General features: G+C 65.7%; 1 protein-coding gene across 1 annotated transcript in view; it reads left to right on the forward strand.

The window, feature by feature from the left end:
* The window catches only part of WNT7B (Wnt family member 7B), a 50298-nt gene extending 40207 nt beyond the window's left edge, over positions 1 to 10091 (forward strand). Inside the window, exons 3-4 of the mRNA XM_012757323.3 lie at positions 1119 to 1390; positions 7709 to 10091. Coding sequence (XP_012612777.1) covers positions 1119 to 1390; positions 7709 to 8188 — 752 coding nt within the window. The 3' untranslated portion in view covers positions 8189 to 10091. The remainder of the gene's footprint in view (positions 1 to 1118; positions 1391 to 7708) is intronic.
* Positions 10092 to 14735: the final 4644 nt, after the last annotated feature.

Consider the following 14735-nt stretch of genomic DNA (forward strand, 5'->3'; position numbering starts at 1 on the left):
GGACTAGGAGCCACCATGCCCGGCTAATTTATATATATATATATATATATATATATATATATATATATATATATGTATATTAATTGCCCAATTAATTCCTTTCTATTTGTAGTAGAGACGGGGTCTCGCTCTTGTTCAGGCTGGTTTCGAACTCCTGACTTTGAGCAATCCGTCTGCCTCGGCCTCCCAGAGTGCTAGGATTACAGGCGTGAGCCACCGCGTCCGGCCGAGGGAAGGGAATTTCACCAGAGACCTCGGACCCCCCCCCCCCCCCGGGGATGTGAGCAGGACCCGGAAGGATCGGGCCATTGTTCTGGGCAGAGGCCGGTGGGTGCTGACCTGGCGCCTTCCCTTCCCAGCCCGGCCTCGGGCTTGGCCCTGCCGGGGAGGGAGGGTGCTGTCCGGACCGCACTTGGAAGGACCCAGCTGGCGGCTGGGGGAGTGAGGGGCAGAGGGGCCGGTGCCCAGGTCTGGGCAGTTCGGGGGCCCGTGGGCCAGGTAGGGGAGATGGGAGGAGAGGGGAGACTCGGGGGCCAGGGCCTGGTGATGGGTTGAAGGGGGGTGGTCAGAAAGGGAGGCAGCAACAGAGAGCCTGGGCGGGCTGCGCTGCGTGGTGTCTGCCTGGCTGGCAGGTCGGGACGGGGCGCCCCTGGGCTCCCCACGGCCCCAGCTTCCATCTTCCACGCACACGCGGTCCCCACGGCGTCAGCACAAATGGCTCGTCCTTGAGGCCAGCGCCTGGGAGGCTGGCCCGGGGGGAGGCGAGAGGCACGGACCCCCCTCCCTGCTCACCCCAGGGCTGGAGAACCTGGGCCCGTCCCTCTCCTGGGAACAGGGAGAGAAGCTGACGGTGGGAGGGGGGTGTTACAGGCTGGTGGGAGGGCCACAGCATGCATTGAGTGCCTGCTGTATACCGGACACTGCCCTCGCCACAGCCCCGCCAGGCGGGCACTTTCAGCCCCACTTGGGTGAGTCGGAAGCTCAGAGAGGGAAGCGAGGAGCCCAGGGCCACACAGCCGGTAGCCAGTAGCAGGAGGACCAGCGCCCAGCCCTCGGTGGCCTGAGCCCGCCCGGCCCCGAGCTGCGGGGCCTCACCGCGCGCCCCGTCTCTCCCGCAGGGAGCCGTGAGGCTGCCTTCACCTACGCCATCACCGCGGCCGGCGTGGCCCACGCCGTCACGGCCGCCTGCAGCCAGGGCAACCTGAGCAACTGCGGCTGCGACCGCGAGAAGCAGGGCTACTACAACCAGGCGGAGGGCTGGAAGTGGGGCGGCTGCTCGGCCGACGTGCGCTATGGCATCGACTTCTCCCGGCGCTTCGTGGACGCCCGCGAGATCAAGAAGAACGCCCGGCGCCTCATGAACCTGCACAACAACGAGGCCGGCAGGAAGGTAGGGCGGGCGCGGGCGTGGCCGCGTGCCCCCCGAGGGTCTCCAACAACCCCTCTGAGCCTCAGGTGCCTCCTCCTCCCAGCGGAGGCAGTCGGTGACCTGAGCCCGCAGGTGTGCGGCGGGTGGCGCCCTGGGTCCTCCACGCGCGTCACTCGGAGCCGCCCGACAGCTCTGAGAGGCAGCCTCGCTGTTCCCAACCCCGAAGTGTGGAAACCGAGGCCCTGAGTGGTGCCGTGCTGAGCGCCCAGCCCCCAGCTGGTGGGCAGTGGGGCTGGACGGGGACCCTGTTTCCATCCTGGGCGTGAGCTGGGCTGGCTGGGGGCCTGAGGGTCGGGGGTGCCCAGCCAGAGCCTTACGTCCCTGCTCTTGGTGCTCCCGGTCCCAGAGGCCATGCCGCCACGCCAGGAAAGACTCCCTGGAGGAGGCAGCCTTCGGCCCGATCCCCTTGGGAGGCCGGGGCCGGGATGCTCCCAGGACGGGAGCAGCCTGAGGGAGGGGACACTGTGAGTTGGGGGCTCTCAAAGAGCAGCCAGCTTCCCACGTGCATGGGCTGGCGTGCGGGGTGCTCGTGGAGGAAATTCAGGTAGGGACACACTGGGGAAGAAGCCAGGGCAAGCCTGGCCCCACCCACAGGGAGATGAGGGCCAGATACTGGCTGGGAGGAGCAGCCGCCATGGCGGCAAGATGGCCCGAGATAGAGCGGCCAGCCAAGTGGAACGCCGGCAGGCTCCCCTCCCCGGGCGCTGCTCCTAGGGAAGCAGGGCCTGAGAGGCTCCCTGGGCACGGGCAGACTTGCCTCCCGTGCAGAGGAGTTGAAGCGTTCCTCTGCCCCAGGCCACTGGTCACTCACTTCTTCATTCAGCAAACGCTCCCTGCTTTCTCTGGGCCAGGTGCTAGGCTGGGCACAGGGGCAGAGAGGAGCCAGACATGGCCCTGGCTATGGGAGCTGGGTCCACACAAAGGGTACGCGGACCACGCCCAGGACAGCAACACCCTGGGAGGGTGGGGAGGGAAGAGAAGCTTCCTGGAAGAGGTGCCATCAGAGTGGAGCCTTGAAGAACATGCCAGAGCTGAGAAGAGCAAAGGCAAGGGGAGTTGGCCCCAGGAGGGCTCAGATGGTTCAGGGTTCAGGGCTGAGGAAGCAAGCAGGGGCCAGCACAGAACAGGTCTCGAACACCACGCCAAGGGTTTGACGTTGCTTTGTAGATGTAGAGATTTTCATGCAGCAATGGTTATTATCTTCAAATGAATGGATGGAGGGATGTTGGGTGGATGGATGGGTGGGTGGATGGATGATGGATGGTTGATGTTTGGATGGATGGATGGATGGATGGATGGATGGATGGATGGATGGATGAGTGGATGATAGTTGCATAGAAGGATAGATGAGTTGATGGCTAAATAAATTAGTGGATGGATGAATGGATTATGGATGGGTGGATGGATGGGTAGACTGGTGGGTGGATGGATGATGTTTGGGTAGATGGATGGATGATGGATGGATGGATGGATGATGGGTGTATGGAAGGATGGGTGGATTGGTGGGCAGATGAATGATGTTTGGATAGATGGATGGATGGATGATGAATGAATGAATGGATAATGGGTGGATGGATGGATGGGTAGATTGGTAGGCAGATGAATGATGTTTGGATAGGTGGATGGATGGATGATGGATGAATGAATGGATGATGGGTGGATGGATGGATGGGTAGATTGGTGGGCAGATGGATGATGTTTGGATAGATGGATGGATGGATGATATTTGTATGGATGGATGGATGGATTGGTGGGCAGATGGATGATGTTTGGATAGATGGGTGGATTGGTGGGCGGATGGATGATGTTTGGATAGATGGATGGATGAATGAATGGATGATGGGTGGATGGATGGATGGGTAGATTGGTGAGCAGATGGATGATGTTTGGATAGATGGATGGATGAATGAATGGATGATGGGTGGATGGATGGATGGGTGGATTGGTGGGCGGATGGATGATGTTTGGATAGATGGATGGATGAATGAATGGATGATGGGTGGATGGATGGATGGGTAGATTGGTGAGCAGATGGATGATGTTTGGATAGATGGATGGATGAATGAATGGATGATGGGTGGATGGATGGATGGGTGGATTGGTGGGCGGATGGATGATGTTTGGATAGATGGATGGATGAATGAATGGATGATGGGTGGATGGATGGATGGGTAGATTGGTGAGCAGATGGATGATGTTTGGATAGATGGATGGATGGATGATTTTGGATGGATGGATGGGTAGATTGGTGGGCAGATGGATGATGTTTGGATAGATGGATGGATGGATGGATGATGTTTGGATGGATGGATGGATGGGTAGGTTGGTGGGCAGATGGATGATGTTTGGATAGATGGATGGATGGATGATGGATGAATGAATGGATGATGGGTGGATGGATGGATGGGTAGATCGGTGGGCAGATGGATGATGTTTGGATAGATGGATGGATGATGGATGAATGAATGGATGGATGGATGGATGGCAGGCAGAGGGCTCGGCAGGGACAGGGCAGCCACAGGAAAGGGCCTAAAGTGGTCAGTGGCTGGACTCTCAGATCACACTGTCCCCACTATCTGTGAGTCCCTGGCTGAGCCCGTCCCCATGCTGAGTCTCCGTCTCCTCATTGCATGCTGGCCAAGAGGCCCTTTGCCTCCCCCGCCCCTCCAGCAGCCCCCGGCCATGCAGCCGTGTGGCCTAGGTGTGGCCTGAGCCCTTGGAAAAGCTGGTGGCTTCACAGTGACCCTCGGTGGCAAGCTCCTTCTCCCAGCAGCAGAGTGCTTGTGGTGGCAGGGGTGGGCGTGGGTGGGGCTCTTTGGGGTTTCCAGAAGAACTGGGTCCAGACCTTCACGGCCCCCCAGTGCTGGGTGCCCTCGCCCCTCCCAGGGCTCAGGCCTGCCCCCCCCCGCCCCCCCACCGCCTCGGGAGCGTGTTGTCTAGCAGGCCCGGCGGAAAGCAAGCCGCAGCCGCCACGGCTGCACGCCACACACGTGTTCTCTGGCAGTCTGGGGCCAGGAGCCCAACAGCAGGGTGTCGGCCGGCCCGGTCCCTGCCAGGCCCCAGGGAGGATCCCTCCTGCCTCTGCCAGCTTCTGGTGGCTGCCAGTGCTCCCCGGCTCGTGGCCTCGTCACTCCAGCCCCGGCCTGTCTTCACGTGGCCTCCTGCCTGGGGCCTGTCTGCCCTCCATCTCTCAGAAGGACACTGGCCATTGGATTAGCGCCACTCGGATAGCTCAGCGCTATCCCGTCCCCATCCTTTCGTTAATTACAAACACCCCAAGTGTTTCCAAGTGAGGCCCCTTCTGAGGTTCCCAGGGGATGTGAACTTGGAGAGGGGCTACTATTCAGCCCACCACGCTGGCCGTTCACCCTAGGCCAGCACCCTGGCGGGCGGGGCGGGGGTCAGAGGGGCTGAGCCCGGACTGCCTGCTCACGCCCAGCTTCCACCCCCAGCCTGGCTGCCCCGCAAGCTCTGCACGGCGGGGTGGGCTCCCGGGAGCCGCCACAGGGTGCCTGTGCGGGAGGAGCCTGGGCGTCCCCTGTGGTTGTGCAGGCGGGAGTGACCAGTGCTGGCCAGGGCGTGGCCCGCCGCTGCGGGGGCAAACGGAGGCCATGCCTGGGCCAGTGGCAGCCGGGTCTCTTCCCTCCGCACCGCCCCAGCGAAGGCAAGAGATCCTCCACCTAGGAGGCCCGGGGCTGTTGTCGGGGACACCCTGGGCTCCTCTCTAGGTCCCGTGGGGGTGGGGGTCATCGCTATGGAGCACCCCGGCTCCTGGAGCTGGGGCAGGCGGCCCGTTAGCTGGACGTGTACCACATCTCGGCGCGGCCCTTACCTGTCCGAGGCGCCACAAGACTCGGGCCAAGCCCAGAGCCGAGAAGTTGTCCCCCCGGCCTGGCAGGACCTCGGCCACACTCTCTCCGCCTCGGCCCAGCGGCTGGTGAAACAGCTTCACTTGCCGACCATGTTCAGTCCACGACGTGGGCCTGTGGCCAGAGGGTGAAGCCGACACGGGCCGTGTCCCCAAGGGGCTCGCACGTCAGGCCCACGCCACCAGGGTGGGGAAATGGGCGGGCCCGGGAGCTGCCCCGGCGGGGGGTGTGCAGGGCCGCTGTCCACGCCCCGGACCCAGAGCCGCCGGCCGCAGGCTCTGGCTGGGGTGGTGCGAGGGGAGCCTTCCGCTGGCGCATCCGGACATCAGGCTGCCCCGGAAGGGCTTTGGCCCCCCACCCCAGTTCTCCCCCAGCCCCTGGGCTGTAACGGAGCACAGTTCCCCAAGCATGGGCCACGCCTCTATTCTGCAAAGAACACCAAACTGGCTCTTTCCCAGAGGGGCCCCCAGTCGGTCCCCCCCCAGGCCGCAGAGGAACCACGCCTGGGGGAGGGGCCCCTGCCCAGCCCCCTCAGCGCCCACTCCGCGCCCTGCCCTGTGGTCTTCTGGGGCGGGGGCCGGGTCTCGGCGCCCCAACGCTGCTGCTGGCGCCACCGTTGCTGCCGCGCTCATGGCCAGGGCTCGGGAGAAGGAAACGGCACAGTCTTGAATCCTGCGATCACCTCCCAGGAGAGGCTCCGTCCCAGGGGACCCGGCCAGGCGAGGATGTGGCCCCCCACTCTGCAAACAGCTGCCCGATCAGCTTCATGGCTGCCGGTCACTGGCCAGGCCGCGCAGGGTCTGAAGGTCCCAGGCGGGCAGGAGGGTGCAGGCTGAGCCACCTGGCCTTGATGGGGCCGGGATGGCAGGGGCCGAGGGGTGGGGGAGGGCAGCAGAGCACCGGGGGGAGGGGGGAGGCAGCTGTGCAGCAGGCCACAGGGGGGCCACCAGTGGGGACACCAGAGGGCCACCTGGCGCACAAAACCTCTAGCCTGGACACCCAGCCAGGCCTCGGGCCATCAAGGCCCCTCTGGGGAGGATCAGCTCCTGGCACCTGCTGTCAGCCTCCCTCCCCTCCTCCTCCCCGGCCTCTCCAGTCCTCTCCACTCAGAGCAGAAAACACCCCCAACTCCAGGCCCAGCCTCAGAGCCCACCTGCACCCACTTGATGTGTGTGTGGCCTGGTCTCTCGCTTCGGGCCCCGTGGTCTCCAGACCTTTGCCCATGTTGAACCGGTCCCGGAACACACTCCTCTTTGTTAACGAGCTCCTACTCATCCCTCAGTACCCAGTGTTGATGCCATCTCCTCCAGGAAGGCCCCAGCCCAGGCACCGTCACCCAGCAGGGTTAGGTTCTCGAGGGCTCCTGCAGCACCTGATGGTGCACGTCGTCCTCCTCCTCCTCCCTCCCCCGACTGTGAGCCCCGAGGCCCTCCGAGGTCCAGGGCCTCACGGGCTGGGCCAGGCGAAGGTGCTTGGGCAGTGTCGTATCGGTGGGATGTGACTCCCTCCTCTTTGTCTTTCACTCTCTCATTCATTCACACGTTCATTCACCTGCTGGGGCTTCTGTGGGCCAGAGCTGGGCCGCCAGGGCGAGGCCGGCGGAGCCCCGACAGCTGACAAATGGCCCTTGTGCCGCCACAGAGCGGCAGCTAATGATTCCCCATCTTTAATCAGGCCCGGCTGGCAGGGCCCTTTCGATCCGGGTAAATGAGTACCTGGGGTCATGGCTGGCTCTGGGAACGGGCCTTCCGGGGCCTCGGAGGGAGGCCCAAGCAAAACACACGGCTGCGCCCATCGAGGGCCCCGTGGAGCCGGGGAGAAAGAACAACATTGGCGGGCAGGCCAGGCCGCCGGCTTCCGAGCGCTGGCCGCCTGGCGACCCGCGCACTCTCCTCTCCGTCCCGGCCAGGTCCCTGTGCAGACGTGCGCTGAGCTCCATGGGCATGCCGGGCTCCCACAAACAGCCACTGGTTAGGCACCAACTATATGCATGCCAGCCCCATCCCAAGCACAAGGGCAGGGAGTGGCAAGAGGGAGGGACGCACACTTATTAAGCACCTCCTGTTGCTGGGCCCCTCGCTGCCCTATGCCCTGCAGCCCAGTCCCCCTCCAGCGCACTGACGGTGGCAGAGCCGGCCGGGGAGAGCTGTGAGAGCCCACGGGAACGCGCTGGGCGAGAGTACACCGCGCTCTGCCAAGTCCCGAATATTCCCGCTGGACCTGCCCTGCGCGGTAGGGACCTGTTGTTAGCAGCCCCAGTTAGTGGACGAGGAGGCTGAGGCTCAGAGAGGGGGAGACAGTCACCTGTGGTCACACGGCGCGCCGTGCAGGGGTGGGCTGTGGGGGCGGGGGCTTGCATGGCGCCCAGCTCGGTCCGCGCCATGTCGAGCGGCTGCCCTGTCACCTGCAGGTCCTGGAAGACCGGATGCAGCTGGAGTGCAAGTGCCACGGTGTGTCGGGCTCCTGCACCACCAAGACCTGCTGGACCACGCTGCCCAAGTTCCGCGAGGTGGGCCACCTGCTCAAGGAGAAGTACAACGCGGCCGTGCAGGTGGAGGTGGTGCGGGCCAGCCGCCTGCGGCAGCCCACCTTCCTGCGCATCAAGCAGCTGCGCAGCTACCAGAAGCCCATGGAGACGGACCTGGTGTACATCGAGAAGTCGCCCAACTACTGCGAGGAGGACGCGGCCACGGGCAGCGTGGGCACGCAGGGCCGCCTGTGCAACCGCACCTCGCCCGGCGCGGACGGCTGCGACACCATGTGCTGTGGCCGCGGCTACAACACCCACCAGTACACCAAGGTCTGGCAGTGCAACTGCAAGTTCCACTGGTGCTGCTTCGTCCGGTGCAACACCTGCAGCGAGCGCACCGAGGTCTTCACCTGCAAGTGAGGCGGCCACGGCTCGCGGCCACGGCGGGCGGCCACGGGCACCCCACCGGCGGCGGCGCTTTGCACGCCCGCCCCTCGCCTTCCTGCCAGCTCTGGGCGGGGTGGACGCAGAAGGTGGGCGCTCCCGGTGCAGCAGGGCGCCGGCCAGGGCCCACAGCCTCTCCTCGTGCCCCCGGGGGCTCCCTCCTGCCACCCGCTCCCGTCCCCTCCCCTGGCCCAACGGCGCCCGTGACCTATGCAGAGGACAGGGCCGAGGTCCTGGTGGGCCCTGAGCGCCCAGCAAGCTCCTTTCCTCTCTCCGGGAAAGTGAGCCCCCAGGACGCTCCCAGTCGCGGAAAGCGAAGCGGTGACGAGACGCCGCGGGTCCCCTGCCCCACCTGGTGGCGCGGACACGGCACGGCCATGCCGGCCGCTCGCTCGAGACTGCTTCCCCGGCCGCGTCCGAAGCGTGGCCCCAGGGCGGTGTGGACGGGTGTCGACGAGAATTATTTATGTGTCCGTAGTCCGCGAGGAGGACTCTCAGCGCCGGTGCGTCGCCGGCCCTGACTGCGCTCTGTGTCGCCCCCGCGCACCCTCCCTGCTTGCTCTCCCCGCACGCCCGAGGCTGCCCAGGCAGTGGGGACCACGCCCGCCTGCAGCCCCTGAAGTGAGCTGGGCGGGGGCCTCAGAAGAGAGCCACGGACGGGGTCCCACAGCGCCCACCCTGCTTTTGAAGATCATGTAGAGCAAAGCAAAATGTCACCCATGTCGGGTTCCAGGAGGGCCTCGTCCCCTCCTCAGTCCTGTGACCCTCCTGGCCTGGCACCTCCAGTTTACAGAGCCCCCCGCTCCCGCCTGGAGCCGGCCGGACCCCGGGAGAGTGCTGCGCTGCGCGGGGCGGGCGGGCAGGCGGGGAGTGGGCAGGGATGTTTGTCCTGTTGACAGATGGGGACACTGAGGCCCAGTATGGCACAAGGACTTGCCAGAGACCCCGGGGGTGCAGGTGGAGGCTCCCGCCTTGGCCTTGTGCCTTGAGTTACCCGACTGCTCCGTCTGGGGCCCGCACCCCCACCTCGGTGCCTGTGAGGCCCCCCAGCCCTGTCCTGGCCCTTTCACCCTGAACCTCATGCTGAGCAAACCCGATCCAGGGCTGGACGTGTCCTTTCCAGACCCTCCCACCCCCCTCTCTGAGGAAACTGAGGCACAGAGGGAGGAACTTGCCCAAGGCCAGAGAGGATGGCTTGCGACTGGCTTCTGGGGCACCCCCCCACTGCCCCGGCACCCCCAGGGTGTGCTCGACGGCACCTGTGGAGAGGGTTCCTGGGCCGCTGGCCAGCCACGTGCTTGGACGTCACCTGGGCAAGCGACCCCCGTCTGGGCCCTGGCCTTGGCAGCCAGCCCGAGGGCCCCCCGCCGCGCCGGACACTCTGAGCCTCTGGGCCACTGTGAATGCCCCACCCCCGCCCCGTCTCTTCACCCCCGCCCCGAGTCCCAGAACACCCCACGTCCACAGGCCCGGTGTCCTCTGCCAAGGAACCTGGTTAACTTATGTTGTTATATAGCGTTGAAATGTCTATAGTGTCTTTTAAATTATTGTGACCTACACTGGGTACCGGAGGTGGGGGGTGGCTGCGGCCACCACCCCCCGAGCCAGGCTCCTCCTGCTTGCGTGGACCCTCGGGGGCCCTGAGGCCACCGAGTCACTGGCACTGTCCCTTGGCCGCCAGGCACCCCGCCCTCCCCAGAGTCTGTCAGCAGCGGGCCCTTCCCTGGGCGGGAGGGTCGGGGGGCCTGGGGGGCCCTGCCACCCTTGCCATGTGCCGGCACAGTGGTGGCCAAGGTGCTGCATGTCCTTGGAGTGCCCACGTCTGACGGCTGTGTTGCCAGCCTCCCGGGAGGGGAGCGCTCGGCCCAATAAACGCTGGAACCAGAGGAGTGAGTGTGTGTGGAGTTGTCCCGCCCGCGATGCCCCTGCGGCTCTCACCCCGACAGTGGGGGCACACGGGCTGCCCCCAAGGACGAGCCCCCAGCCCCTGTGACTTCCCCGCCCCTCCCCATGGGCTGCGAGGGCTCTGCCCCAGGGGAGCCATCCCTCTCCCCCAGCCCCGAGACCCTGCCCACGTCTCAGCCTGGGGCTCCAGTCCGGCCCGTCTGCCTCCAGGCACCTTCCCGCCAGCCCCACCCCAAGACAGTCACTAGTGGGGGCTGGACATGGGCCCCCGGGCCTCCCTGGACAGCACCAGCTCAGGCTGCAGGGAGAGGAGGGCCGTGGGCCTGGTGCCCTAAGAGGGACTCTGGAGAGGGCCTGGCCTGGGTCCCCGTGACCATGCCCCAGCGCCTCTTCTGACCCCAAGTGGGGTCTGGCCTCAGGCCCCTGTGGGGCTGTCCAGCCATATCTGGTGGATTTTGGCTCATGTGGCCCCAGGGGCCCTCCCCTTGCTCTCGCCAGGCCTGGGAAGGCAGCCCCTGGCTGGCCGCAGTCCTTGCTGTGTCTCCCAGAGGCCCGGCCTGGGGCTGCCTCTTAGCCTGCAGCCTGCGGTGGCCCTGCACACATGGGCGATGAATGGCATTCCTGCCGAGGGCCGGAAAGCATGTGGCGGGGCCGGTTTGGCCACTGCCCGCTGTCCCCGGCAACCTGGCACTGGGCGGAACCGCTGATCAAACAGCCCCCATCCTCACTGTGTCCAGCCGGGGCACCCACGGAACCTGGCCCCAGACCCAGGTCCCGGTGGAGAGGCCTCCCGGTGGGCTTTTCAAGGGGGACGCACCCCCCCAGGAGATGGGGAAGGGAGGAAAGGAAAGAGCACTGGACTCAGAGTCCAAGCCCTGTCCCTTCCTGACACATGGGCAGCCTCTGGGGGTGACCCCCTGGCGTACAGCCTCAGTCTCCCCATCTGAGAGCAGGAGGTGGCCCGGGGCCAGGACTTAGCGGTTGGTGGGGTGCTTGGGGCTGGCGTGCACGGGGCAGGGCCAGGCCGGGCAGTTTGGCAGGAGGCCCCGGTTCCCCGTGAGACGGTAAGCAAATCCGCGGTGGCGGCGGCAGTGGAATGCCGGGGTCCAGCTACTCCCACGGGGCCAGGAATGAGGAAGCGCTCCGAGACGGCCACAGCCCCGGTGCCCAGACTGTACTTACTTCTTGGCCGAGATTCAACCCGGCCCGGCCCCCCCGGGCCGCCCTGCACATCCTCCAAGGGCCCACACCGCCCGGCCCGGCCCGGGGGCCCACCTGGGCCTGGCCCCAGGCTCCACCTCTAAGGCTAATATTTGGGGAGCGTTTCCTCCACGCCAGCCCCTCGGACCCCACTCGGTGGCTGTCAGCCCTCAGGTGATGCCCCTGCGCTCAGCTCTGGCCAGCCCTGGCTGCGCCGGAGGCCTTTGATTCGCCGGTGGTTCCCGCACCAGCCTCACCTGCCTGAGGTGCCCCGAGGGAGTGTGGGACCCACAGACCCAGGAGAGCCGCGCGGCTTTGCTGGGTGGGATTTGAGGACCTGCAGCTGGGGGAGCCCGGAGTCCCGGGGGCCCGTCCCGCCCGCTCGCCCTTGCGGCCCCACAGCTGCCCGCCGGTGCGCAGCCCGCGCTGGGGGCCGCAGCTGCTGACCGAGGCAGCCGGGGAGAGAGGAAGCGGCTTTGAACTAGTTCCTCCCCACCGCCGAGCCTCGGTTTCCCCTTGCTAGAATGGGCGCAAAGGCTCTGGCCGCCCTTCTGTGTTTGGAGGACGCCCCCACCCACTCGTGCTCACACGAGCGTCTGCGCCTGGGGTCCCCACACCAGCCCTGCTCCCCGGGTGCGGCCGGCCCTGCCCACCCCACTGCGGTCTGGCGGCCAGAGCGCGTGGCCGTCCCGTGGCCCTGGTGGGCAGAGGCTGTCTCGTGGGTGTGGCCACCGGGGTCCTCCCTGACCCACCGCCCACCGCCCACCTCCACCTGTGCCGCTTGCTCTAGCTGTGCCGCCCCCGGGCGCATGCCTGCACCCTCGCCCTCCCGCCCACGCCTGCCTTCTCCAGCCAGCTCCCTGGGAGGGCCTCGCTGGCTGCCTCAGCCTCCGGGCGGGTCCTGCTCCAGCCACTGCCCCCCCAGCAGGCTGAGGTGCTCCCGGGAACACTGAGCACGCCCCGTGCCCGACCTTGGGCCTGGTCCTCAGGCATCCAAAACCTCAACCCTTCCCAAAGTGGGTCAGTGCTAGTTCCACTTTACAGATGGGGAAACTGAGGCACGGAGAAGCAAGGGACCTGTCCAAGACCACATAGCCAGGGAGAGGCAAAATTAGGTTTGAACTCAGGCCCTCTAGGGTCTTCCTTCTACTTGACTTGTGCCTTCTCCCACGAGAGGAAACTGAGGCCCTGGGACCTTGTCCACAGCTGTATAGAGATGAGTGGGGAGGGAACAACTAAGGCCAGTCCCAGAGAGGAGGTGACAGGCAATGCTATATCTTTACCAAGGACAGAGCAAGAAAGACTGGGCTAACAACAGCAGGCAGGACCTGTGTTAGACATGTGGGTGAACCTCATCGCTCCCAGAGCTGGGAGGTGGGAGGGGGGTAGAGGGAGGGCCGTGGGCTGCCTTCTCCCTGGTGGAGGGAGGAAGAGGACAGACTCGTCTGCTGGGCTGGCCTGGAGCAGGTGGGCTGGGGGCTGAGGGGCAGAGAGGCAGGTGGGGAGGGGGCAAGAGAGGCTGGTGGCAGTTGAGTCACCGTGTGCCCAGACAGGTACGTGTGGGCTCCCCTGAGCAGGGTAGCCCCTGGGAGGCGCGGGCCTGGGCACGGGGTGCTGGGGGCTCCTTGCTGCTGCCGGGGCCACGCAGTTCCGTGGATCCCGCGCTGGCCCACTGCCTTCCTCTTGGTCTGAGCTTGCGTCCACTTCCTGCTCTGGGGTCCCACCTGCCTCTCCATCAGGGCTATGGACTTGAAGGACCTGGGGACACAGATCCGCTGGCCCGGTTGCCCCAGGACCCTTGGCAATCAGGACCTGTGAGTCCTGGAGATCCTGGAAGTTGCAGGTTCGACACCCACGGCAGTGCCCTGTGGAGGCCCCAGGTGGGCGGACAGACGGGTGGGAGGCGGCTGCCCGCATACACTGGAGGGGCAGGACCCAGAGCCCTGCAGCCTGCCCCGGCCGGTGCTGCTCCCGGCCCCAGGGCTGACAGCGCCGCAGCCAGGGCTGGCAGACCCAGCTCTTTTCCGAGATTGCTCCGCTGGCCCCAGCTCGGCGGGTCACATGGAGGGTGTGCCGGGGGGAGGCAGGCCAGGCCGCCTGGCTCGTCCTTGTGGTCTGGGCCATACACCTCTCTGTACACAGCCGGAGTCCTGCAGCTGCAGAGAGGAGGCCCTCGCGGCCTTGCAAGAAAGCGGCAGGTGGAGGAAACCCGGCTGAGGTTAGGAGTCCTTTCCCGCCTGCAGGCAGAAGGCCAGGGGCCTCCGGGTGCCAGACATAGGCGTCCCACCTGGGGCCTCGCTGGATCCACCTGCCCCAGGCCTAAGGGTGGCCTCCAGGACTCTAAGGCTCCCGCAGGAGCCCGGGGAGGGGCTTGGCTGGCCATACTGGGCAGACCCCTGGGGACGCCTCTGTGGCACCTGCAGCCCTGGACGCCCCTGCCGGGCTGTGTAAGCCCGGCCCTGATCCTGCTCCCGGGGCCGGCCTCATCCAGGGCCACACTGCTGGCTCGGCCTGTGCACCTGCCCCTACCACCATGTCCCAGAGCGGGCGGGGGCCCTGCCCAAGGTCCCTGCGAGTGGTTCTGGCTACGACCCTCACTCCAGCTCCCGCCAAGCCCGGGACACGGCGCCACCCACCCACTCACACATCCGTTCCTTCCCTCGCCCGCCACTGCTGACCCTCGGCGCCCCGAGCTTGGCTGGCATTGTGGGGTCAGCGCTGGGTTGGGGACAGGGTCCTCCCTCAGGTAGCCCCAGGCCAGGACGGGGCACAGAATGATGAGTCAGCAGGTCCCTTCCAGCCCCTGTGGCCACGGCTGTGCTGGAGGGAAGTCAGGGCTGGGGCTGGCAATGGCTTCCTGGGAGCAGGAAGGAGAGGAGGGAAGGAGGCAAAGCCCGGGGTGAACCAAGGGGAAAGCGGAGCATGGAGTTAGGGGTGCTGGGGCAGGGGAGGGTGGGGCTTGGAGAGCTGCCCCAAGCTGACAAGTTTCCCAGAAGGTTCTGGAAGGACAGAGGGGACTCTTGCTCCAGTAGCCCCACAGTTCCTAGTGCATGGCAGGAGCTCTCCCTGTGCCCCCCATGGGTCCTGACACAGACAGGGTGACTAACATTCGCTTCCCCTCCTGGGCTCCCAGGGAAGCGGGATCGATCAAACCGATTAAGTCTCAACCACAAACACCCTGGGAGGGGGAGGGCAGCGGGCGACAGATCTGAGTCACCGGGACTGTCTCAGGGAGCTGGGAGTGCTCTCTGCAGGGAGGGGCGCTCCCCTACCTCAAAGGGCCCCCCGCTGTGATGGACCCGGCCTGCTGCCATCTGGGCCTGCCAGCGCATCTCATCTCCTCGGGGACCTCGGGGGCAGCCCCGTGAGGCCCAGCCTCGGGTCACATCAGAAAGGCCTTCTTCAGGCCGGCCAAGCT

This window comes from Microcebus murinus, chromosome 10, assembly GCF_040939455.1.
Source record: "Microcebus murinus isolate Inina chromosome 10, M.murinus_Inina_mat1.0, whole genome shotgun sequence".
Taxonomy (NCBI): domain Eukaryota; kingdom Metazoa; phylum Chordata; class Mammalia; order Primates; family Cheirogaleidae; genus Microcebus; species Microcebus murinus.